The following is a 27,934-nucleotide window of genomic DNA, read 5'->3' as shown; positions in this document are numbered from 1 at the left end:
GAGAAACATGACATGATTTTGAAAAAAGTTAAAGGGTTAGTTCACACAAAAATGAAAATTCTGTCATTATTTACTCACCCTCATGTCGTTCCACATCCATAAGACCTTTGTTCATCTTCGGAACACAAATTAAGATATTTTTGATGAAATCCGAGAGATTTCTGATCCCCCATAGAAAGCAACGTAAAGCACCACATTCAAGGTCCAGAAATAGGTAATAAAGACATAGTTAAAATAGTCAACGTGCTTATAGTGATTCAACCTTAATGTTATGAAGCGACAAGAATAAAAAACAAAACAAAAATAATGTATTCAACAATTTCTTCTCTTCCCTGTCATTCTCGTACGCTGTTTACATTCAGCGCTTCCACATCAGAATGCCGACTCGTTATTGGCCAATACTGAGTAGGCGTTCTGACGTAGAATCTGGAAGCGCTCCAATGTACAATGTTTAGTGTAGGAGATTGACAGGGAAGAGAAGAAATTGTTGAATAAAGTCGTTATTTTTGTTTTGTTTTTTGCGCACAAAAAGTATTCTTGTCGCTTCATAACATTAAGGTTTAACCACTGTAGTCGTAATTACGTTGCTGTCTATGGACGAGTCATCAAAATGTTAATTTGTGTTCCGAAGATGAACGAAGGTCTTACGGGTGTGGAACGACATGAGGGTGAGTCATTAATGACAGAAACTTCATTTTTGGTTGAACTAACCCTTTTATAGACGTCGAAAACTGAGGTTTGCGTTTTTCACAGAGGATTACGAAAACATTCAGATGTATAGTGAGTCAGCTGATCAGCTCATCCTTCTGTCACAACACATAGCCTATTACCGGAAGAGATGAAGTGCAGCCCCTTAAGAGTTCACTCAGAAGGTACAATAGGATAAAACCTACCCTATTATGAAGTCAGAGACATTACAGACTACAGCAAGCCACCATAATGACTCCACGTTTCAAGGGTTGCGTTTACTTTCTGCTCCAATTCCTACATATTCTAATGTTTATTTCATGTTTGCCCTCAGAGCTGTAATGACAGCACAGTTTATTTTTTGGGGAAATACTTCTGAAAATATTTTGAATAGCCTTGGATATGATGCTGATAGATTATTGAAACTGAATACAAACAGATATCTTTTCTTTATGCAGCTTTTTCGGTGATGAATAATCTAATAAATAAACGAAATATCTGAGAAGATCATTCTGTTTCACATTATTGGATATTGTTTGGTTTTGGGTAGTGAGTGAAGACTTCTCAGTCATAAATTTTTTATATCGTAATATATTAAATATAGGCTTTTTATGCATAATTCTTATTAGCATTAGCCTATTAGACGCATCAGAAAATCTATATAAAGCCACAAATGTTAACATTAATTCAGTTTATAAATTAATTTAGCATAAAAGAAAACTTAAAATGCAAGTAGGCAGGTTAATGTAAGGTAGTTTCGATTATAAAAATAAAACTACGTTTAATTTTCACTCGCATCACCTGACAGGACAGTCGCGACTAAATGTGTAATTGCTTCAAGAGCAAATGTGTCATATTTGCAGTTAGATTCCTCATAAATTCTGTGGGCAAATAAACAATTTTAGCCACTTGAATGCAGTTTTAAAATTAACAGGCGGCAATTTGATGTGTAATTTTAGGTCTCAGAACACTTTCTAATGTCACTGCCCCATGTGAACCGATGGGTGGCACTAAACGCCCAGCAAGACCGAAACCTTGAAAAGAAACGCCCCTGTTTGGATCGTAAACAACTGCACAGATGCAGAGACGAGCAGGGTATCGAAACTGATTTCAGATCGGTTTGTATTTCACAGAGAGGGGTCTCGGGTCGATGGTTGAGCAGCTCTGGGAACAGATATGAGCGCTGCGCGTGCACGCGTTTATAGATGCGGACTATTGTAACATCATTACAGAGACTAAATGTAAGTACGACAGGGAGATTTCAATGAGTCGTGTGTATGTGTTTCGTTTTCAAACGGTTCTGATGGAAATAAAATAGTGATAAAGGGCAAGACGCTGTGAAATGGTTACGGGACAAGCACGCGCCCTTGACACCATCTTTCATTTGCGTGCAAGGTATGTCTGCAAAACTAGATGAGTAGAAATATATTGCAAGAGCAGTAACGTAAATATAAATATAATTTGCCGGTGCACGTTATTATGTTGGGTTTCGCCTAAGCCGTTTATATTTACATTTATTAATTTAGCAGACTCATTAATTCAAATAGTGAAGATTCATTATAAGTTCAATACAATGCAATTTCCATAGTTGACCAAAAGGGGCAGAGAACTGAGTAGCCTATTCATTTTCTTTTCTTTTTTTTTTTCTCTTTTCTTTTAAAAACGGGTCAGTTTTAGTATGTTTCTTTAACATAAGGCATGTGAACACCTGTCTGCTGTTAAAACATAAGCATGTCCTGACATATAACTTAACAGGCTACTACACACAAATCTCTTTGCTTGTCAAATTGTTAATTCATGGTTTATTGAACTCTAAAAGTGATTATTGAACCCAACCTAGCTGTGAATGAAATTCACTCAAAAATAAATAAGTAAATAACAGTCGGTTAGATAACACCACAACAGGACCGTGGTGGTACCATGGTACACGATTAGAATGTAATACCACATTTTTGATATATACCATGGTATTAAATGATTAAAATGTGAAAATACCATTTTTATATGGCACTTCATGGTACTATCTATATCAAGAACAAATAAACATGGTTATACTACAGCAATTTTTTCATATTGCAGTATACACTACTGTTCAAAAGTTTGGGGTCAGTAAGATTTTTTAAAGAAATTAATACTTTTAATCAGCAAGGATGCAAAGTGACAGTACAAAAGCTGTTTTTTTATGTTTTATTCATCAAAGAATCTGTAAAAATGTGTGGTTTCTACAAAAATATTATTTTTAACATTGATAATATTAAGAAATGTCTCATTACTCTCATGAGTAAATGAACATATTAGTATAATTTCTGAAAAATCATGTGACACTGAAGACTATGGCTGCTGAAAAGTCAGCTTTGCCATCACAGGAATAAATTACATTTTAAAATATATTAAAATACAAAACAGTTATTTTAAATTGTAGTAATATTAATGTTTTTACTGTAAAAAAAATTCTTACATACGACCCAAACTTTTCAACAGTAGTGTATTAAAAAGAACAATTTGTTCTATATATAAACAATTTATTTCAACACAGTTTCTGCAAACAAAACCATTGCACTCTTGCAGCATCTTGTTTTATGCCCACACTCTTCAGCTTTTATAAGGGTTCATCTTGACACCAATCAGGCCAGTTGTGGTCATGTCATGTCAAGAAACATCTCAACTTTTCTTTCAGCCTTTTCCACCTCATCATTCACCCTGTTCTGTTACCACACTGACAGTGACATGTTATTTACTATAAAGTCACTCATCCACACTGCACACCCTTTTTCCATCTCTCTGTCTCTGGTTTCACCCTCAAAATGCCTGGACAGAGTGAAAGACAAGAGCCCCATCTCATGAATTATGCATTGCTGCTATAACCAGCTCTTGTTTTTGAACACACCTGTCAGGTTGCGCTTGCTGTTGGCTTCGGGAGTAACTGAAATGAGTGTTAGTTCGCTGTTAGGACACCCTGTTTGACAGCTTCACAAGTTTTTCCTCAAGTAAGGCCCAAGATCTGCTTAAAAAATGTTTATCATCACCAAACCTGTCCTACTTGTGTACTTGTGTTTCCTCTCTGAATTCTTTTGGGAGGAATCATTTTATGATCACTGAGATGCATCACAGTCACTGATGGCAGATATGACCAGCATAAGTGACAGCAGGGTGAAAAACTTGAAAAACCAGGATCAAGTTGTGGATATACAGTATTTAGTCCTTAAAATGTTTTTTTCTTGAATTCTGACTAAGATATAGATTCAGTTTCATGATCATGTATCTTCTTTGTGATCACCTAGCAGTTATGGGAGAGTCCGAGACAAGGAAGTCTGTAAGATGGAAAGAGATGAGCACAATAACCCAGACCACAGAGGACATCATTACATCTTACCTAACAACCTCTGATGAGAACCAGAACAAGCTGCAAGAGGCAGAGGTTATGGATTTGGAAGCTGTTAAACACGACTCAGAGAACAGGAACCCAGAAGAAGGGTCTCCAACAAACATCAAGAGCCACAGTTGCTCTTTAGTTCATGGTAGGCATTTTAAATATTATTTAAAAGGTTAGAATTCAATCAAAAACTGGAAGTACTTTAATTTTTCCTTGGAACACAAAGGTTGAAATATTTATAATTATAATTTATTTTTTTATTTCATATTATAATATAATATACTATAATAATGTAAGGAGACTGTGGATTTCAAGCTTTTAAAATGATTCAAAAGTATCATGAAAGTGTCATATAAGCAATTGATATGACTCGGACACTACTGTTCAAAAGTTTGGGGTCAGTACATAAAATATATATATTTTATATATATATATATATATATATATATATATATATATATATATATATACACACACACACACACACACAAATTAGTACTTTTATTTAGTAAGGATGCATCAAGGACACTTTTACATTTTGTGTTCCAGGAAAAAATATCAGTTTTCTGGTTTGGAATGACATGAGGAAATAATGACAAATTTGTCATTTTGGCTGAACTACTTCTTTAAGGTTAAATTTAGACCTTCTACTAATCGCATGAAAACATTCCAAAAACAATCTTTCCTTTTATTGTTAGCAGTTTAATTAACCATAAACTTAACTAACCAAAATGCACTCAAAAAGCACTGGGTTTGCCATTTTACTAAAGTCATAATAATGCAACAGCATCAGAGTTCCTGAGTTTCCTCCTGATGTGGTCTCTGTACAGGTCGTCTCTCTGGGATTGTGCCACCTGGACCTAGTCCTTCTCTTCTGGCTTCACTGCAGTCCCTTGTTGAAGAGAATGATCACATGCTCCTCCCTCATTCCTTACACCAGGTGTGTGCACTGGGAGTTTGAAAAGGTTACAAAAATAGGCATGAAAAGACCTTCTATATAGAAGCTTAAAGGTGCCCTCGAATGAAAAATTGAATTTACCTTGGCATAGTTGAATAACAAGAGTTCAGTACATGGAAATGACATACAGTGAGTCTCAAACTCCATTGTTTCCTCCTTCTTATATAAATCTCATTTGTTTAAAAGACCTCTGAAGAACAGGCGAATCTCAACATAACACCGACTGTTACGTAACAGTTGGGGTGTACGCCCCCAATATTTGCATATGCCAGCCCACGTTTCCAACATTATAAAAGGCATTAGACAAGGGCAGCCAGTATTAACGTCTGGATGTGCACAGCTGAATCATCAGACTAGGTAAGCAAGCAAGAACAATAGCGAAAAATGGCAGATGGAGCAATAATAACTGACATGATCCATGATAACATGATATTTTTAGTAATATTTGTAAACTGTCTTTCTAAATGTTTCGTTAGCATGTTGCTAATGTACTGTTAAATGTGGTTAAAGTTACCATCGGTTATCACTGTATTCACGGAGACAAGAGAGCCGTCGCTATTTTCATTTTTAAACACTTGCAGTCTGTATAATTCATAAACAAAACTTCATTCTTTATAAATCTCTCCAACAGTGTAGCATTAGCCGTTAGCCAGAGCACTATCAAACTCATTCAAAATCAGAAGTAAACAATATAACAGTATACAATACTCACATAATCCGACGCACGCATGCCGCATGCATGACGAACACTTTGTAAAGATCCATTTTGAGGGTTATATTAGCTGTGTAAACTTTGTTAAGGCACTGTTTAAGGCAAGCGCGAGCTCTGTGGGCGGAGAGCACGGGATTTAAAGGGGCCGCAGCATAAAATCGGCGCGTTTATAATGATGCCCCAAAATAGGCAGTTAAAAAATTAATAAAAAAAAATCTATGGGGTATTTTGAGCTGAAACTTCACAGACACATTCAGGGGACACCTTAGACTTATATTACATCTTTTAAAAACATAATCTAGGGCACCTTTAAAGGGTTTTGTCAGGTGCTTCATATACTCTATAGAACTTTTTAGGGGTTCCCATCATGTGATCATAATCCCCCGTTTTCACAGACAAGGCTTAAGCTAGTCCCAGACTAAAATGGATGTTTGAGCTGTTTTAACTAAAAACAACTTGTTCTGACATATCTTAACATATGTCAGTGTCATTTTTTTGTCTCAAGATGCACACCAGTAATGTTTTTGTTTTTTTCTAGGGTATGATTATAAAATCTACTTAAATGCCCTAATTGAACTAAGACCTAATCCTGGCTTAGTCTAAGCCCTGTCTGTGAAACAGAGCCTTTATGTATTGTTTAAATAATTTTGTTTTAATGCATTTTTTTAAGTAAAATTATTAATTAAACAGCCCATAAACGTGTGAAAGAATCTATTAAACATGAAAGTATTATGCAGTCATCAACTTTTTAGCATAAAGAATTCTTTAAAATTCAGTCAAGAACCCTAGGGTTCTATGTAGAACCCCACTGAACCTTTTATTCTAAGAGTGTAGATAACTTTTGTTGTTTACTTTAGGATATTTTTAAGAAACAAAACTAAACTTATAGAGTGCAACAGTCTTGTTGCAAAAGTAAAATAGCTCCAATAATTTTCCTCATAGGGAAATTGATTTTTAAAGATAACATATAAACCTGTAAAAAAGACTTACTGTGAGCATGATAGTATCACGAGTATGATAGTATTTGCTTCTGTTGAAGCCGTTAGCTCTCATTATTTCAACTTAGTTTTAAAATAATGGTGTTTAATAGCAAAATTTGTGGTAAAAACTACATTACCCATGATTCTGTACAGAAAATTCTACCAATCAGAGAGTCGAAACAGGCAAAATGGCCATAAGATCTCTTTAGCTCCACCCACTCTCATGACATAATCAAGTCGGTCTCCCTACGCTCTCAAAATACTTAAATATTTGAATATGTATGCATACTTTGCAATAAACTTAAAGGTGCCCTAGAACTTTTTTTAAAAGATGTAATATAAGTCTAAGGTGTCCCCTGAATGTGTCTGTGAAGTTTCAGCTCAAAATACCCCATAGATTTTTTTTTAATTCATTTTTTTAACTGCCTATTTTGGGGCATAATTAGAAATGAGCCGATTCAGGGTGTGTGGCCCTTTAATTCTCGTGCTCCAAGCCCCAAGAGCTCGTGCTTGCCTTAAACAACATAAAAAAAGTTCACACAGCTAATATAACCCTCAAAATGGATCTTTACAAAGTGTTCATCATGCAGCATGTCTAATCGCGTAAGTACAGTGTTTATTTTGATGTTTACATTGATTCTGAATGAGTTTGAGGCTGTGCTCCGTGGCTAACGGCTAACGCTACACTGTTGGAGAAATTTATAAAGAATGAAGTTGTGTTTATGAATTATACAGACTGCAAGTGTTTAAAATGAAAATAGCGACGGCTCTCTTGTCTCCATGAATACAGTAATAAACGATGGTAACTTTAACCACATTTAACAGTACATTAGCAACATGCTAACGAAACATTTAGAAAGACAATTTACAAATATCACTAAAAATATCATGTAATCATGGATCATGTCAGTTATTATTGCTCCATCTGCCATTTTTTGCTATTGTCCTTGCTTGCTTACCTTGTCTGTTGATTCAGCTCTGCACATCCAGACGTTCTGCCCTTGTCTAATGCCTTTCATAATGTTGGGAACATGGGCTGGCATATGCAAATATTGGGGCGTACACCCCGACTGTTACGCAACAGTCAGCGTTATGTTGAGATTCGCCTGTTCTTCAGAGGTCTTTTAAACAAATGAGATTTATATAAGAAGGAGGAAACAATGGTGTTTGAGACTCACTGTATGTCATTTCCATGTACTGAACTCTTGTTATTTAACTATGCCAAGATAGATTCAATTTTTAAATCTAGGGCACCTTTAAAATATATTGTTTTTACGGAGCCCCAGACATGACATGCAGGAAAAAAATAGTAGGCTAAATCGTGTGCACGATTTACAATTTCGCTTCCTCGATTTATAAATCATGCGCAGATTTAGTAAATCGAGGGAACAAATTATAACGAGTAATTTTTTCTTGCATGTCATGTGCGGGGCTCCGTATGTTTTTAAATGTAATCAACATTTTTAAATAAGTAATTTTATATTTCTCCATCCTTTTGAATTTGATTATGCTGTTTGCAATGCTTCATGGGATTGTAGTTCTTTCGAACATCTAAAGCCGATAAGTACACACAGTCTTGTACCTTTGTTTGATTTTCAAATATTGTTGTGATACACCTCATAGCTGGTTGGCTAGGTTTATGGCTTTTTTTGAAATCCCTATTGAAGAAATAAATGGAAAAAATACTTCCGGAACCAACGGCGCTGAAAAAGTGGGCGGATGCTAATGCACTCTATATTTATAAACTCTTTCTGTTTTAAACTACCTCAATAATTTCAACCAAAAAGTGATATAAGTAGTACAAAAACAGTCTAATCATTTTGTTTTTTTAAAAATATTTTGTCAGCATTTCCAGGCATCCTGTGTGTAAAAAAAGCTTCAGCTTGTTTTGACTAAACACCAAGCAAATTTAAAATCAGATCTGTCAAGAAGACAAACTACTGAAATGTGCTCACTGTGAGTGTTTTTTTTAATCTCCCTGTAGAGTTATAAATAGAGGGGGGTAAATTGCTTCTCAATGAGATTATTGTAGTTGGATAAAATCAAGAGTACAGGAAAAACAATTCATTATCCTGCATTACACTAAATATAGACCATCCATGTAAGAGAATGCATTAGATGGGCAAAGATAGGGCAGTTATTTTCTCACACATGATTTTTCTCATCAAAACTCACTGTCAGACCCCTTCGCATGCGCTTCATTCTGTTGATTGTGCTCTTCACTACAGCTTCTCTTGATCAGGGAATTGAAATGAAATCAAGACTCTAGATTCAGGTGTAACAGGAAATGCGGATGATCAAGTCTTTCAACTGAACGCTTGATGAAACTGTCTTTGTGATGATGCAATGAATTGGTAAGGAGATGTAATATTTTACTTGCTGATATTTTTCTTCCATAACAGATAGCAGAGAGCTACTTCCTTGAAGAGGACTGTATCCTTTTGGATTTTAAATCCACCACTGTTATTCGCCTGTTCTCTGTCCGTTTCCTCTTTGCCTTTCCTTTACTATCACTAAATGGTCCCTGTTGATGCTGTTGTCATAGAGACCGGGGCAAGCGTAACCAAGAGGGGGCTCATTAGGGTGTGACTTTCCATGCTGACTTTTAGGGTGTTGCACAAAAGGAAGGATGTTGATGGATTTTTAAATAATTTGCTTATCATATGGTCTTCCTTTATTAATTAAGTTTGGGGTCAGTTGAATTTTTAAATGCTTTTGAAAGAAGGTTGCATTTATTTGATCAAAATACTGTAAAAACTGTGAAATAATATTACAATTTAAAATAACTGTTTTCTATTTGAATATATTTTAAAATGTATTTTATCCCTGTGATGGCAAAGCTGAATTTTCAGCATCATTACTCCAGTCTCAGTGTCACATGATCCTTCAGAAATCATTCTAATATGCCGATTTACTGCTCAAGTAATATTTCTTATATCATTTACATTTAATCATTTAGCAGACGCTTACAAATGAGGAGAACAATAGAAGCAATCAAACAGTTGAAAACAGTTGTGCTGCTTAATAATTTTGTGGAGAGCATCATATTTTTTCCAGGATTCTTTGATGAACAGGAAGTTCAAAGAAACAGCATTTATTTGAAATAGAAATATTTTATAACATTATAAGTCTATACTGTCACTTTTGATCAATTTAATGCATTCTCATAATGTCTTTAAAAAAAAACTTACTTACCTCATACTTTTGAATGGTATTGCTATTGGTGTTGCTTTCTTTAAGCATTGACCATCTCAGATCAGTGGGCAGTGGAGTTTCTGCATCTTGAGAAGCTGTACCATGAGAGACTGCTGTCTAATCTGGCCTCTATACAAGAGAAATGGGGTAAGAATGCTAGATGATTATGGATGGTATGTATTTAAAAAAAAATATTTCCTGAAATAACTTTAACCAGGGGAGGTCACATTGTTTGCATGTGAGAGGATTTCCTAAAGCATTGTTTTATCTTATAAAGATGAGACATCTTTTATAAATAGGACAATACTGTTGTAAGTTGAATTGCTAGTTTCATCCTTTACAAGTAAACAGCAGTGGTAGGGTTTGATCTCAGGAAATTGCTCATTTCCCAACTGCGCTAGATTGCCCAGACCACATGTGACTCTGTTACTTCACTAATATCACTGAAGTACAGAGGTCAGACTCTCCCATCTTATCTGATTAACTGTCAACAAGGCCTTATTGTGGAAAGTGAAACCTGAAGAATGTCACATAGCTTTAGTTTTTGTTCTTGTTGTTTTTTGGTACTACAAAGATTTTTTTTCATGAAATGTTAGGAACTGAGAATAATATTTTAGACTGCTTTCACATATTCTTTGAGAACATACTGTACTGTGTGTGTGAGAGAGAAAATGAGAGACACGGTCCAAATATTTAGAAGACTCAAATCCATATGTTTGGTTTTAGAGTCCCAGAGGAAAATCAGCATCCAAACCGAAAGTAACTCTCCTTTAAACGCTAATGGAACGGACAGAGAGCGAGAGCATATGGAAGTGTTGAGTCATATCTGCAGAACACACCAGAGGTGAGACTGCGAAGAACTGTCCAAGCCAGTAGAAAATAGTAATTATAGCATTTTTTCCCATTGTCCATTGTTCAACCCTCACAGAACCAGTCCTTGTCAAATACCATCAAGTTAAATTGATTTATAGGGAAACACCCTTACATGAATTTGGACTTTTCTTTTTTACTGGACTAATGTTGATATATTTAAGAGCTTTTATTTGACGTGTTCAAATTGTTATTTGATCAAACATACAGTAAAACAGTAATATTGTGAAATATTAATTTTAAAATGTATTAATTTAAAATATTTTTTCTTTTTTTAAAATGTAATTTATATTTCTGTAATATTTATATAGTATGTGTTTGTATATGTATATATATACCATATCTATATATCTATCTATCTATCTATATATATATATATATCCCATATTATATATATATATATATATATATATATATATATCCCATATGTGTCTGTGTATATAGTACTACACTGAGAATACATATTAATGTAAAGATATAAAGATGTAAAAAAAAATGTAAATTAATTGTCAAATAAAAATATCTAAAAACAATAATGTACTATAAAACTAACAAAAAAAGCAACAAAAAATGTACTATATATATATATATACAGTACAGTCCAAAAGTTTGGCTAAGAACCACTAAGATTTTTAATGTTTTTAAAAGAAGTTTCGTCTGCTCACCAAGGCTACATTTATTTAATTAAAAATAAAGTAAAAAACAGTAATATTGTGAAATATTATTACAATTTAAAATAACTGTTTTCTATTTGAATATATTTCACAAAGCTGAATTTTCAGCATCATTACTCCAGTCTTCATTGTCACATGATCCTTCAGAAATCATTCTAATATGCTGATCTGCTGCTCAAGAAACATTTAATGTGTACAATTGTACAAAATATTTGTGTACAATATTTTTTTTCAGGATTATTTGATGAATAGAAAGTTCAAAAGAACAGTGTTTATCTGAAATCTAATCTTTTGTAACATTATAAATGTCTTTACTGCCACTTTTGATTGATTTAATGTATCCTTGCTGAATAAAAGTATTAATTTCTTTAATTTCTTTTCAAAAAAATAAAAATAAAAATTCTTACTGACCCCAAACTTTTGAACGGTAGTGTATAATGCTACAGAAGCTTTGTATTTCAGATAAATGCTGTTCTTTTGAACTTTCTATTCATCAAGGAATCCTGAAAAAAAAAAAAGTACACAACTGTTTTCAACATTGAAAATAATCATAAATGTTTATTGAGCAGCAAATCAGCATATTAGAATGATTTCTGAAGGATCATGTGACACTGAAGACTGGAGTAACGATGCTGAAAATTCAGCTTTGCATCACAGGAATAAATTACTTTGTCAAATATATTTAAATAGTACACAGTTATTTTAAATTGTAATAATATTTCACAATATTACTGTTTTTTACTGTATTTTTAATTAAATAAATGTAGCCTTGGTGAGCAGACGAAACTTCTTTTAAAAACATTAAAAATCTTAGTGGTTCCAAACTTTTGGACTGTACTGTATATATATGGTTTTATATAGTATATATATACACACATATATATACATACATACATACATACATAATTATTAATTATTTGATAAATTTGCTATATATTCATACAAATATTTTAACAACACTACTGAAATAAAATAACTCCTTAATAATTTGACAAACTCTACTCCTCTTTCAGGCCTAACCTCTCTCTGGAAAAGGTAAAATATTCTAATTGTTTTACTGTCCACCAATGCAGTTTATGTCTCTGTGAGTCTGATTAAAGCAGTCTGTTATTGCAGAACATGGATGACATAAAACTACAAAACAGCCCATCCCATGTGACAGAACACAGAAGATCAAAACAAGTACAAGCTTCAGTGAACTCAACCGAGAGAGAAAACAGGGCGGACGACTGCTCATGGCTGGAAGCTGAACAGGAGCCAGAAGAGAACTGTGAACTGAATGAGAACGAGGAGGAGGAGGAGGAGGAGGAGGAAGGTCTTGAGGAGGACGAGTGTTGGAATGAGGAGCTGCAGGACGATGCAGACTTTGATGGCCAGGTTCCTGTGGATGAGTTGGACAACCTCATTCAAGTAAAGGAGGTAAGACGCTGTAGGAGTGATGTTAATCTCTTGCATATTACCATCTGCCCTTAGAAAAAATAAGCATGCTGAGACACCATCCGTCTGCTGCGATCTCTCCAAATCAACCGCTTACCGAACGATTTGTATTCATCAGAGCTTAAATATGCAATGATGTATTAATCTGGGTCCTCAAATTGATTTTTTTTATGACTTTGTGAAAGGTCAAATGGGACTTTCTTCCAATTCTCAGGCCACATTTCTTCACCACAGGTTTTTTCTGCCTTGTGAAAGCAAAATAGTGTGATGTCATCCACAGCATTATGGCAGCCAGCTGCAGGAATTTTATAAAGAAGCGTTCAGGGAGTGTATGGTTTCCCCAAGCTATTGGGCGTGGTCGTCTTAAATAACAGTCCATCTGAATAAACCTTCTCCAGAACTGTGTTGGACAAACACTACGTGAGAGTTACTGACTTTTTCAGTCAACAAACGTGACAACTGAATGATGATGACATGGTGTGTTTGTTTTATAGTGATTTAAAGACTCTCAGCACTTTTGTTTTGGCCTCTGATTTGACTTAAAAATCAACAAAAATGTTTACATCATGACATTATTATGAGGCATATTAGAATATGTAAACATAATGAACAACTAGTTCACTTAAATGGAAAATGCTGTCATTATTTACTCATCTTGCCATTCCAAACCTGTATGACTTTCTTTCTTCTGCTTAACACTAAAGAAGATATTTTGAAGAACTGTTTTTGTCAATACAGTGAAAGTCAATGGGGTCCAAAGCTGTGTTGGACCCCATTGACTGTCATTGTATTGACGAAAACAGTTCTTCAAAATATCTTCTTTTGTGTTCCACAAAGTCATACAGGTTTGGAATGACGTGAGGGTGAGTAAATAATGACAGCATTTTCATTTTTGGGTGAACTATCACATGTGAAGAAGAAGTGCGCTTAACTGTAACTGATTGTGGACTTGTAGTGTACTTCAGATCTTAAAAATATATTTACTTAAAAGTACTTATAGAGTACACTTTCCTAACACACTTAAGTACACTTTGTAATAATGTCGAATTAAAAGTTTTACTTTAAAGTACATTTTAAATCATTGTTTTGATAATCTTTTGTTATGCTTTACAGAACATAGCATACTAAATCACATGTAAAGTATTTCATTATAATTTTAACCGTATTGTGTTATTTGATATTACATCATAATACAAGTTAATATATTTTAAATGTACTAAATTGGAACTTCATTTCAAACATAATTAAATACATGACACCCAAGTTTCAATAGAAATTCCATTAAAGTGTATTTTATGTCAGTACATTCGGCAGTACACTTTAACCATAATTCAAAGACAATAGAAGTAATTATAAATATTACATATAAAAAAGTCCTACTAAAGTGGGTCAAAAAGCACTCTTAAGGTAAACTAAAAAATGTCATTTATAATACACTGGTTCTAAAAACATTGGCTCACACTTACATATATTATTTCCATAATAAGTACTCTTTTTAAAGGTATGTTAAAGAGTACTTTTTCACACAAGGGATCACAATAATGCAGTTCAGTTCATTATTATGTTGCACATACTGCCCCCTTGTGGTTATAGGTTGTCATTACATTATTTGCTAAGTACATTGCTTCTTAAATTGTTAGTTCACCCAAAAATTAAAATTCTGTCATTAATTACTCACCCTCATGTCGTTCCACACCCATAAAACCTTCGTTCATCTTCAGAACACAAATTATTATATATTTGATCAAATCCGATTGCTCGGTGAGGCCTCTATTGCCAGCAAGATAATTAACACTTTAAAATGCCCAGAAATTTACGAAAGACATATTTAAAACAGCTCATGAGACTTCAGTGGTTCAACCTTAATGTTATGAAGTGACAAGAATACTTTTTGTGCGGCAAAAATAACAAAATAGCGACTTTATTCAACAATATCTAGTGATGGGCGATTTCAAAACACTGCTTCATGAAGCTTCGAAGCTTTACGAATCTTTTGTTTCGAATCAGTGGTTCGGAGCGTGTATCAAACTGCCAAAGTCACGTGAACCATTGAAATTTCGAAACACTTATGATGTAACATAGCCTCGTTTACAGAAATCAGGTGACTTTGGCAGTTTGATACACGTAACATTAAGGTTGAACCACTGTAGTCACATGGACTTTTTTAAATATGTCTTTAGTAGCTTTCTGGGTATCTGAGAGTGTTAATTATCTTGCTGGCATCAGATTTTATCAAAAATATCTTAATTTGTGTTCCGATGATGAACGAAGGTCTTACAGGTGTGGAACGACATGAGGGTGAGTAATTAATGACCAAAAAAAATCATTTTTGGGTGAACTAACCCTTTAAAAATAATTCTGCATCAGCTTTTGCAGTCTATTTCATGGATTTCCATACTGTATTTCTGTAGATGTTTCCCTCAAATGGCTTAGTCTCTATTTTAAAGAAGAGAGTCTGCGTCATGGAGACAGAGAATGCAACTCAACAAAAACATTCAACCAAACGCAAGGTCCACTTCAGAGAGCCAGATGATGCTTTCGATCAAGGTACAATTTCATCACATTTTTGTAAACAAATTGTCACATATGATAGGACTTTTATATATATATTCAGATTTCTGGTTTGCATTAATGTGGGAATGCTCTAAGCTAATTTTTCTCATGCATACAGATCAATCGGCTGGAAACTCTTGCCTTGTCCTTCTCCTCTTGTGTCTGGCTACCGTGGTGATTAGCATGGGTGGGACTGCTCTTTATTGTCTCGTTGGAGAGGCGTACTCTAATGTGTGTGTGGACTTCTCACAAAACGTGGAATTTTACTTTGGACCTGTACGACGAGGAGTGGACGCTTTCACACAGTGGCTCTCTTCTGGTGCATCATAGCAGCTATTTTATGCTAACTGAAGTGGAACTCTTTCTGTATACTACCATTTCCGATGATAAACAACAGTATTCCTCTTGAGATAATATGCACTAATGCACATTACCAGACAGGCCTTAATAAATGATTCTTTAGTGAGTCTATACAAACCACATAGGGCTTCCTAATGCATATAAATACATTTGTGATAAGTATTTAATATTGTTACTAAAACATGCTTATTAGAGATCATATTAATATACCACCAGAGCCATTCCTCTGATCAATAACTACATGCATTGAGCCAGTAACATTGTTTTTGTACATTTTAGTACTCTATTACACTACTTCCATGGTTATCTTTGTAATGTATATTTTTATTTCGAGATAGAGTGACTTGGCACTTTTCAATGGTGCCGTAACCACTGAAATTCATACAGTATCAATCAACGTGAATAAGCAAAAATGGGTGTATGTAGCAATGTTATAACTTATAGGATATTAACTTATCAAAGAAATGGCTTTATGATTGACATATAACGGATAGGCTGAATAATGATAATCGATCAGTTCTGATTAGATAATGTGTTTGCTATTCAAGCACTGCTCTTGTGGTCAGCTGGTACAAAATAAATCTGAAAATTGTATAATTGTATGAAAGACAGCAAGCAGTCAATTTGTTTTAGATACAAACATGTTTTATGTTCAGCAGTCAAAGTGAGTGTGAGTTTTTGTGTTATCAATAATAGGGGGTCTTAAATTTTAAGTGTTTTAATGTTATGCTCAGAATTAGAATCCTGTTTTGTTGTATGTCTTTCTTTTTTCCTTTCCAAAGTAGTACACATGAAATCTCTGAATTATGACTGGAAATATATTTTGGAAGTGGGTTTATTCTGTAATTCTGATAATAGGATTGGTCTTCTGAATGGAAGAAAAGATGACGCAGCAGTAAATGGAATTGGCACACATAACCTTGGGTGAAGTAGGAGCATTTCTCTTTGGAGACCAATGGGTCATTTGTAGACTGACTCATAGCTAATTTAATTTAAAGCATTAAGATGTACAGAACAAAAATATTATAGTGCCATAGCCCTGATTAGGAGACAATTTCATGATCATTGTACTGTCATTATTTTCTTGCCAACAGAACTGTATGCTTGAACTTTAAATGCAATTGAAATGTAAAGTATGTAATGAAATAATTCATTAATTTTGCTTAATTTAATTTTAGAATATGTGAATCATCACAAAAACGTACAGTGAGGTGTCTAAAAAGACTAAAAACTCATTGAAAATATAAGATTCAAAAGTGTAATTATAAACAGAAAGTTTTAGATTTTTTAAAACAAATTTAAAGAAAATGTAAAATAAATACAAAAATATTTTTTTTTCTTTCATTTTGTGAACTCCTTTGTACAAAATATCAAGTTAGTACTGCTGTCATTAAAGCAAAAACTAAATAATTATGCTGATAAGTTATAAAATCATTTGTAATAATAATAAAAAAAATTAAATTAGAAAAAAATGGAAAACATTTTCACAAGTTGTCTGACTTGAACAACTACATTTGACTGATTTCTTCAAAACAGTGTAAATTCAGTCACTAATAAGCTGCTATCCAATAATTTATCAACTGACATTCAATTGTAATTTATTGATGGTTACATTTACATATATTTGCTTTTATATATAATATGTTAATGGTCACAAAACATAGCCTACAATGAACCCCTCTGCATGTTTGTTGTGGTAATATCACCTTTCCAGCACAAGATGTCTCTCTACTGTCTAAGTGTGACAGTTTCTGGAATTTTCACCCACAAACAGTTGGATTTATAGTTGAGCTACAATTTATCTGAGGCACAATCTGAACTTCTAAAAACATCTTCAGCAGTTTTTACACTGAAACTGTACAGTGACACCAGAGGAGAAGCAGCGGTCGCTCTGACCCCGGTTGTGTTTCGCCTCGCTCGCGGATCACAGACACAATGGCGACGCTCACAACGTCAAGCAAAAGACCGTACCATATCATAGTGTTCGGAGCTACGGGTTTTACCGGTCAGTTTGTAGTGGAGGAGGTGGCGCGGACGTCTACCGAGGGTCCAGGAGGGTCGTTACAATGGGCTGTAGCCGGACGAAACCGCAACCGACTGGAAAAAACACTCATTCAGGCAGCTGACGATCTGTGTACGTGTTTGTTTGACGCAGTACATTTGTGTTTTACAAGAACTTTTTAGATTTTAGCATTATTGTACTTCATATTATAAATATAATAAATTACATTAGAAAATAAAATATAATATTAACTCAAGCAACGCCATAAAAATATGTACGTGTTAATTCTCACTTAAATTGTAATTACATTAGACAATACATGTGACCTTTTAGAAAATTACCATGGTGTTACTACTATATTTTCCCCTATATTATCAAGTTTGTCATCTATTTTTGTTTATAGTTTATTATGAGATAACCTAATATTTTCATTTAACCTAAAATAATTCATTGTTTTTATGTTTTATTTTAATTTATTGGTACATGAATAGACCTATATCTATGTTTTACCCTCTAATACCATAATGTTACAACCACAGTACTTCTTTTTTTTTTTGCCAGGCTGCACAGAATTACAATGCACATATGTTATTTATGACAGGTTAGTTTGTATTAGGTATAGATTGAATTACCATACTGTCATGGCTAGACATGAGGCAGTCAGCTCATGGCATTAGATGAGTTTCAGCAGATTTTGTCTGTTGAGATTATCCGATGGGATTACAGGGTTTGAGAATATTGTTGATTAAATGCATAATGTTCTAACAATCCCATCATCATTTGGAGCTGCCTATACTGAGAATCAAGGATTTTAAAACTATGCAATTGGTTATAAAGGTAAAAGAATACAATTGGTCAATGTTATATGTATTAAACCGATAAACATTATCTATCTATCTATCTATCTATCTATCTATCATCTAACATGTTGAGCTTTTAGAGAAGAGAGATCCATCCATCTCTGACATTCCATCATTTGTCTGCAGGTAAACCAGAGCTGAAGTGTGTGGAGGTTATTGTAGCAGATGTAGCCGAGCCAGAGTCATTGGCCATCATGTGCAAACAAGGTGTCATTGTGCTCAACTGCGTGGGACCAGTAAGTCTACAAAGACTATTGTAAAAAAGCACAGGAAGGGGTCAATTTACACATCTGTGCATTCACACCTGTCTCAGTGCACCTGTAGTCCCACGATAGCTCTATGACAAAAAATGATAAATGTAGTTTTGTTCTTCTGAGTGAACTGTTGACTGTAAAATGCCATTTTGTATATATGGAAGTAGATGGTGCTGAGTTGTCTTCTCTCAACAGTACAGATTCTATGGAGAGCCTGTGGTGAAGGCTTGTATAGAGAATGGGGCGCACTGTATTGACATCTGTGGAGAACCACAGGTAGTAACTGTTGTGCTTTTATCACTGTTTCTTGCTCTATTTTCAGCAGTCATTAATCCAGTCTTCAGTATCACTAATGTGATGATTTGGTGCTAAAGAAACATTTCTTATTATTATCAATAAAAAACAAACAGTTGTGCTGCTTAATATTTTTGTGTGAGCTTTGTTCAAAAGAACACCATTTATTTGTAATATAAAGCTTTTGTAACATTATATATGTAAAAAAAAATTAACTCACCCCCAAACTTATGAATGTTAATGCAGATCTCTATCTATGTAGTTTTTAGAGGGGATACAGCTGAACTACCACAGTAAAGCTCAGGAGAATGGTGTGTATGTCATTGGAAGCTGTGGGTTTGATTCAATACCAGCAGATATGGGCATCCTTTATACACAGAATCACTTCAAAGGTAGGTTGCATGTCTGTGAATGTTTTAGTATTAATAAAATAATGTATCTTTTTAAGAGAGATCATACAAAATGCATGTTATTTTTTCTTTAGTACTATCCTGAGTAAGATATTTTACATAAAAAAATGTTTATATATAGTCGACAAGAAAAAGAAAAGCTGAATTTATTAAAATGGCCCCGTGCAAAAGTCTGTGAACCATTAATTCTTAATACTGTGTCGTTACCTGGATGATCTTGTTTTGTGATGGTTGTTCTTGAGTCTCTTGTTTGTCATAAACAGTTAAACTGAGCTCTGTTCTTCAGAAAAATCCTCCATGTCCTCCAGATTCTTCAGTTTTCAAGCATCTTTTATGTATTTGAACCCTTTCCAGCAGTGACTGTATGATTTTGAGATCCATCTTTTCACACTGAGGACAATCGCAACTTTTCATTTTCCGTCGGTCTTAGTACACTATGTAACTACAGAAGAGTCAAGTTTTAAATAGGAAAAATATCGAAACTCTTTGGTTATTTTTGAGCAAGATGCTAACGGTCTAATCAGATTCAATGAACTATGCTAAGCTATGCTAAAAGTGGTACCGCCAGGCACGGAGATCGGCTGAATGGATACGAAAACGGTAAAACTCAACTGTTTAACTGTAGGGGGGGGTTGGAAAATGAGCCTATTCTCAAAAAAAGTGGAGTGTTCCTTTTAAGAGCCTGGGGGGTGAAAACTTTTGAACAGGATCAAGATTTTTCTTATTTTGTTTAAATATTTTTTTTCATTTAGTACTGCCCTTCAGAAGTTTTCACCCCCCGGCTCTTATATTTACATATGTTACTGTGATACTTGCCCTGTGTATGCCCTTTGACCTTTGCTTCACACGACCCTTGTGCAGTAGGTTTCTTTTATCTCATTCCAATTAGTGAGACGTATTAGTGACAAAGGCAAAGGCGCTCAGTGCTTACAGGATGTGAATGTCTGTCGTTTGCCTTTGAAGTGCTGCTGTGGGCAAACATGCCTGCAGAGCAGCAGATGCCTGACAACTCCTCTGCCTGTCTTTCACAGGAACGCTCACCGCTGTGGAGAGCTTTTTAACCATCAACACGGGACCTGAGGTGAGCGACAACTCGCCACAGTATTTGCACATCTATATTAAGGGTCCACTGGAATTTGATTGACTGTTATTGAAAATTAGCTCTCAAACTTTGGTTTGATCTAGGATTAAAGCAGTGCTTATATTAAGCTCTGGGAATTCACAATTGCAGCTGCTCATGAATAATGCAACAAACTCTCATATCCCAGTGGAGCAAACTAGGAATTTGTGGGAATTCATGTTAATGAGTAATTTGATTTTTTTTTTTTTCTCATAAAAACAAAAAAAACAAACAAAAAATACATTCTGAAACACTATATAAAATTACATAAAAGCTTTATATAAATTAAATTCCAATGTAAGGGTAACAGATGGCATATTTTGTTGTATTTCATTAGCACTCTATCAAATTGTTTTTCCTGCTGTTTTAATTAGGTATGAAGAAGGCTATAGCAGCTTGTTTGCATCTGACCTATTGCATGTCCTCAATAAAGCAATTCATGTCTTGGCTTTTGTTCAGCTGTCTTGTCTTCTTCATCAGGGAGGATGTGCCCATGATGCAACGTGGCAGTCAGCCATCTTTGGCTTTGCTGACAGTGCCAGTCTCAGAAGAATAAGGAAGAAGTTTGGGCATAAACCTCTGCCGACTGTCGGCACAAAAATTAAAAAGAGGTGATTTTAAGTTTTTATAAAATAATTCTTGGCATTAGATTCTATTAATAATATCTTGATCATGTTTCATGTGCTTTATATAGCAGTTGACTCCCAGAGGAGTGAAGAAGAATCGTTCTCAGGATGTAAATCTGTACTTGTGTTAATTTGCTTGCTATTTTGGTGTACCCAGGGGAGCTGTATTCTTCACTAAGGAGATTGAGCAATATGCTATTCCCTTCATGGGCTCAGATCCATCTGTGGTGCGACGGACTCAGCGCTATATGCATGAGGAACATAAACACAGCCCTGTGAGTCTATAGACTGGCAAGAATTCACACACACTTTTGTTAACAATTAGATGAGTTTAAAAAATGTAAATGTAGTCAATCTCACTATATATTTTCTCTCTTTTGGAAAGTTGTGGAAATGCTATTATGGTTTTTTCTTTCTTTTGCTATTAGAGCAAGTGGGAACACAATTTTTTATATTTTATATATATATATATATATAACCTTATTTTATATTGATGCGATTAATCGATTAATATTTAATATTGATGCAATTAATCACGATTAATCGATTTGATAGCACTAATATAAACATATACACATTATATATTTACAAACTTTTGTTAGATGCGATTAATCACAATTAATCAATTTGACAGCACTATATATATATATATATATATATATATATATATATAAAACCTTATTTTATATTAATGCGATTAATCGATTAATATTTAATATTGATGCAATTAATCACGATTAATCGATTTGATAGCACTAATATAAACATATACACATTATATATTTACAAACTTTTGTTAGATGCGATTAATCACAATTAATCAATTTGACAGCACTAATATATATATATATATATATATATATATATATATAATATTTATAACAATAACATTATATTATGTTATGTTATATGCATATTACCAATTTGTCATTTTTTGGGGTTTATAGTTTACTTTTTTAGTTTATAGTGAAATAATTATTATATAGTGAAATAATCTTAAATTGTATATAAAATATCAAAATAAAAAATATATTTTTTTAAATTAAATTATTTTGAATTGATAATAAAAACTTAAATTAAAATTGTATTTATATTATATATTTCAATGTATTAACTTTGAAAGAAGTCTCTTATGTTTAACAAGGCTGCATTATGAATGTGATTTAATATATATATATATATATATATATATATATAAATTATTTATTTTTACAGTATATATTCATTGTATTTCATTCATAGTAATTTGACTAAAACAAGTCCAAATTTCTGTTTTATAAACCATGCCAATCAGTTTTTGTGAGCAGAACATTTTAAAACCCAGTATTCAGTTTTCTTAAACTGTTATATTGGTACAGAAGATCTAATGGGTTCTTGCATACCCATCTGCATCCTCTTAAAAAAGACAGTCTTTGACAGTTTCTTCCCTTGCTTTCCAAACACCATTATGCCCCTTATCAGTTTTAATTACATTTCTTTTCGATCTGTCTTGTGTGAGCATGATTACTGTGATAGTGCTCTGAAAGCCTTCATGGAAAGAGCAGGGGATGATTCACAGTCTTTGTGATTCATCGTCCTTTTCTTTCATCTCCATAGCGATGACCACTGTGTACAGGGTGGTGTCATGAAGGTCAACAGGGTGCTGTCAGTATATGGTCATTCTGATTGATGTCATGTTGTGGACTCAAAAGTATGTTAATAATTCAGCAGTCACAAATGTGTGTAGTTCAGTGTCTGACCCACTTAGTTTTTTGTTGTTGTGTATATATGACCTTCATTTGATTGAATCAGTTGTCAACAGTTCACTGTTTTGCAGTTTTCAATTGGTTTCCTCTATCTTCAGGTTCAGTACATGGCATATGTAGGTATTGGTGGTCTCTTCTCCGTGGTGAAGACCCTCTTTGCAGGCATGGTCTTCTGGCTTATGGTCAAATTTAGTCTCGGCAGGGGATTGCTTACTCAGGTCCAGCAGCATCTTTTTGATTATAACGGCTAAAAGAAGATCGCATGGATAAAATTTTCATTCATACCATAGAACAGCAAGAACTGCTTGTATAAACTCAAGTGTGTTTTTTTTCTCTTCTAGTTTCCAGGATTTTTTTCATTTGGTTTGTTCTCCAAGACCGGACCGTCAAGAAAACAGGTTCAATAAAAATAGATAATACATTGAAATTCCCAAGACAAATCACTAAGTCCTTATTTGTGTTGTTGAAGTTACATTTGGTGTCATTGTTGTCTTATTTCAGATGGATGGAACCTCTTTCTGTCTGAGGTTTATGGGAGAGGGCTACACAACAGGTCAGGACCCCTCTCAGGGCAAGCCAAATGCCACAATCAACACTGAAATAACAGGACCAGGTATTGTCCTACTCTCTATTTGATTTGACTCAAAATATTCACCTTATATACAAACCTGATTCCAAAAAAGTTGGGACACTGTACAAATTGTGAATAAAAAAGGAATGCAATAATTTACAAATCTCATAAACTTATATTTTATTCACAATAGAATATAGATAACATATCACATGTTGAAAGTGAGAAATTTTGAAATGTCATGCCAAATATTGGCTCATTTTGGATTTCATGAGAGCTACACATTCCAAAAAAGTTGGGACAGGTAGCAATAAGAGGCCGGAAAAGTTAAATGTTCATATAAGGAACAGCTAGAGGACCAATTTGCAACTTATTAGGTCAATTGGCAACATGATTGGGTATAAAAAGAGCCTCTCAGAGTGGCAGTGTCTCTCAGAAGTCAAGATGGGCAGAGGATCACCAATTCCCCCAATGCTGCGGTGAAAAATAGTGGAGCAATATCAGAAAGGGGTTTCTCAGAGAAAAATTGCAAAGGGTTTGAACTTATCATCATCTACAGTGCATAATATCATCCAAAGATTCAGAGAATCTGGAACAATCTCTGTGCGTAAGGGTCAAGGCCGGAAAACCATACTGGATGCCCGTGATCTTCGGGCCCTTAGACGGCACTGCATCACATACAGGAATGCTACTGTAATAGAAATCACAACATGGACTCAGGAATACTTCCAGAAAACATTGTCGGTGAACACAATCCACCGTGCCATTCGCCGTTGCCAGCTAAAACTCTATAGGTCAAAAAAGAAGCCATATCTAAACATGATCCAGAAGCGCAGGCGTTTTCTCTGGGCCAAGGCTCATTTAAAATGGACTGTGGCAAAGTGGAAAACTGTTCTGTGGTCAGACGAATCAAAATTTGAAGTTCTTTTTGGAAAACTGGGACGCCATGTCATCCGGACTAAAGAGGACAAGGACAACCCAAGTTGTTATCAGCGCTCAGTTCAGAAGCCTGCATCTCTGATGGTATGGGGTTGCATGAGTGCGTTTGGCATGGGCAGCTTACACATCTGGAAAGGCACCATCAATGCTGAAAGGTATATCCAAGTTCTAGAACAACATATGCTCCCATCCAGACGTCGTCTCTTTCAGGGAAGACCTTGCATTTTCCAACATGACAATGCCAGACCACATACTGCATCAATTACAACATCATGGCTGCGTAGAAGAAGGATCCGGGTACTGAAATGGCCAGCCTGCAGTCCAGATCTTTCACCCATAGAAAACATTTGGCGCATCATAAAGAGGAAGATGCGACAAAGAAGACCTAAGACAGTTGAGCAACTAGAAGCCTGTATTAGACAAGAATGGGACAACATTCCTGTTCCTAAACTTGAGCAACTTGTCTCCTCAGTCCCCAGACGTTTGCAGACTGTTATAAAAAGAAGAGGGGATGTCACACAGTGGTAAACATGGCCTTGTCCCAACTTTTTTGAGATGTGTTGATGCCATGAAATTTAAAATCAACTTGTTTTTCCCTTAAAATGATACATTTTCTCTGTTTAAACATTTGATATGTCATCTATGTTGTATTCTTGAAATTTGAAACTTCCACATCATTGCATTCTGTTTTTATTCACAATTTGTACAGTGTCCCAACTTTTTTGGAATCGAGTTTGTACTCAGATATGGTCTCTTCTGTCATATTTTGCAGAGCCAGGATACATTGCTACACCTATTACCATGGTGCAGGCAGCTATTACACTGCTGAACGAACCTCACAGACTCCCTAATAAGTGAGTAATCTCAGCCTCAACCCCAGGGTGTCATACTTAAAGAAACATCTATATATTTGCTGGGGTGATTTTATATAATTGCTGTGGTTAAACCTGAATACACTTTATTTTTGGATACTAAGTTTCAAAGTTACATGTGAATGTGTTAAGTGTGGAGTTAAATTTACGAGTTGATGTTGAATGTTATTTGAGTAGCATATATGAAGTCCTTTCTCACCTGTCGTCCTTTTGTTGTTCCTCACAGGGGTGGTGTGTTCACTCCAGGCTCAGCGTTTGCAAGAACCACCCTAATAGACCGTCTGAACAAACATGGAATCCAGTTCTCACTGAAGAGCGGACAGTAGACATGAGTACTCTGTCAGATTCACTTAGCCTAGTTCATCTCTGTTTTTAGAAAAGTTAAGAAATTTTGCATTGACACAGCCGAAAGTATTGTGAATCGATGAGTGTTGTAGGTCTGTTCTTTGTTTGTGAGCCATTAAAGGCCTCAGATCTTAAAGTATATACTGTGACCCCAAAACAATTTTGAAACGCTTTTAAATGTGATTGCATTAAATAACTAAATATCAAACAAAATGGTGCTGATGCTAGAACCTTTCTCAGAACTAACCTTACTTTCCTGAGGCAATTTTTCTGTTACTTTCAAACGTATTTATGAACGTTTTGAAGTGTCAGAGTTTTGGGTGAATAGATTTTCAATGGAGGGACAGAAATCTCTCAGATTTTATTAAAAATATCTTCATTTGTGTTTCGAAGATGAATGAAAGTCTCATGGGTTGGTAGTGAGTAATTGATGACGATTTTAATTTGGGGGTGAACGATCTCTTTAATCTGTTTTAACATGCCTTTGACTGGAATCTGCCACTAGGGGTCCCCTTTTTCCATTTCCACATCTGCCTGTTATTTATGTGGAGATGACAGGAAAGGTCATTTGGTGTGAGAGGGGTAGACGTTGTTTGGGGAGATTAGAAAAGGCAATGAATATATCCTTTTAAGGAAAGACGAGAGGTGGCTTTGGGTCGCAGTGGATGAAGAACGGGGGTGAAAGATGCAGGCCAAGGTTGAAGCAGCCTGGCAGGCATGAGTTAGTATGACTCAGCTTCAGCTGCTTTCACAGTCTTACAGGAAATGAAGAGATGCTGGGACGGAGCTTGTTTTAATGTGTATTGTCACACTTGATTAAAGAAGCTGCAAGAGTAGAGTGTGTTGTAAACACACAGACCTTGCATATATGCATTGAGACCAAGTAGAATATAAGAGAAATGGAGAGGATGGCATAGAGAAAGACAAAATGTGTATGTGTATGGTTATTCCTGATATGCTGTACCTTTTGAACACTTTAGTTTTATAAATTAATATGGTTTTGTACTTTAAAGAAAGTATTTTTTAGAAAAAGGTTTCATAAGACTTAAATTAGCTCTTGTATGTAAAGCCTTTATTAATTATAACTACAGGAATTTTCTTAGACAAACCAGCTGATACCATAAATCATCACAGAATTCACCAATTAAAGCATCATTCTGATTCGAAAATGAAAAAATGATACACCTGGATCAAATTCTAAAACAGTTTTTAATGTTTAAAGTTAAACCAAGAGACATTTTATATACCCTACCATTGAAAAGTTTGGGGCCCAACAGATTCTTTTGAAAGAAATTAATAATTTTGTTTAGCAAGGATGCGTTAAATTCATCAAAATTGGTAGTAAAGACATATATAATATTACAAAAGTTTTCTATTGCTAATAAATCATGTTCTATTCATCGAAATCTGCAGTGCTTGAAGTGGAAAAATAATACTCCCAATGCTTGGTTCAAAACATATTCCTGACGAAGGCAGTGCACGGTGAGCGTATGTACGTGCAACATGTCGGAAGTGCAGGTGTAGTGACAAATTGGGTCAGGTCTCCATTAGGACCCCAAGTGATCCCATTGGTTCAAATTGCTTATAGCAGGTACTCTCTTTAGCTCCTGATTACAATTCCTACAAAATCATGTTATGATAAATGTTCTTTCAACTACATTATAATGACCATTTATGTCTGTATTAACTATACTAGCATAACATACAGATAAGCGATTAGCCTGCTAGCTTAGTTTATACACACATTTGCACTTACCCGACATATATTCTTAATCATCTTTAATGTAATTGTGTTAAATTAAGTGTTAATTATTAATTGTAAATTAATTAGGCTATTATTATTCATTAAGAATAGAAATTACGTTCAATTGGTTTTATTACGCACTAATGTGTTTTTGTATGCATTATATAGTAAGCTATGCATATTTTAAATGAATATGATTCATATATACTTAGGATATTCATTAACTGACAGTTTGGGGAGACCCAATTTCAAAGGAGGACCCGATTTGTCATGAAACCGGTACTCAAGGAAAACTGGCGGTACGCTAAAGGTAAAAATAGAGAAGTACCGTACCGCGTCCCGGCCCACTTCAA

General features: G+C 34.6%; 2 protein-coding genes and 1 long non-coding RNA gene across 8 annotated transcripts; 2 read left to right on the top strand and 1 right to left on the bottom strand.

Annotated features, from left to right (window-relative positions):
• Positions 1-481: 481 nt before the first annotated feature.
• cnstb (consortin, connexin sorting protein b) lies at positions 482-16,633 on the top strand. 6 transcript variants are annotated; one of them, XM_048207163.1, is made up of 10 exons: positions 482-668; positions 3,972-4,205; positions 4,891-5,000; positions 9,113-9,143; positions 9,966-10,052; positions 10,632-10,749; positions 12,463-12,484; positions 12,566-12,868; positions 15,298-15,433; positions 15,558-16,633. In XM_048207163.1, the coding sequence occupies exons 1-10, from the start codon at positions 611-613 to the stop codon at positions 15,767-15,769; spliced, it is 1,311 nt and encodes a 436-aa protein (XP_048063120.1). In that variant the 5' UTR covers positions 482-610; the 3' UTR covers positions 15,770-16,633. The 6 variants fall into 6 exon arrangements, with proteins under 6 accessions (XP_048063120.1, XP_048063121.1, XP_048063123.1 ...); XM_048207164.1 differs by lacking the exon at positions 482-668 and adding an exon at positions 824-872; XM_048207166.1 differs by lacking the exon at positions 482-668 and adding an exon at positions 1,725-1,928 and having other exon boundaries at positions 3,969-4,205.
• Positions 4,875-17,938, bottom strand: LOC125278233. Its single transcript, XR_007187076.1, has 3 exons — positions 17,803-17,938; positions 9,906-10,034; positions 4,875-5,009 (listed from the first exon to the last, which is right to left on the bottom strand). It is a non-coding gene; the product is annotated as an uncharacterized LOC125278233 (long non-coding RNA).
• sccpdhb (saccharopine dehydrogenase b) lies at positions 17,501-26,050 on the top strand. Its single transcript, XM_048207170.1, has 12 exons — positions 17,501-17,933; positions 18,788-18,897; positions 19,111-19,191; positions 19,472-19,601; positions 20,651-20,700; positions 21,220-21,350; positions 21,523-21,640; positions 23,209-23,328; positions 23,452-23,508; positions 23,612-23,723; positions 25,393-25,474; positions 25,719-26,050. The coding sequence occupies exons 1-12, from the start codon at positions 17,735-17,737 to the stop codon at positions 25,816-25,818; spliced, it is 1,290 nt and encodes a 429-aa protein (XP_048063127.1). The 5' UTR covers positions 17,501-17,734; the 3' UTR covers positions 25,819-26,050.
• Positions 26,051-27,934: the final 1,884 nt, after the last annotated feature.

This window comes from Megalobrama amblycephala, linkage group LG11 (genome assembly GCF_018812025.1).
Source record: "Megalobrama amblycephala isolate DHTTF-2021 linkage group LG11, ASM1881202v1, whole genome shotgun sequence".
Lineage (NCBI taxonomy): Eukaryota > Metazoa > Chordata > Actinopteri > Cypriniformes > Xenocyprididae > Megalobrama > Megalobrama amblycephala.
This window is presented reverse-complemented; position numbering and strand designations above follow the sequence as displayed.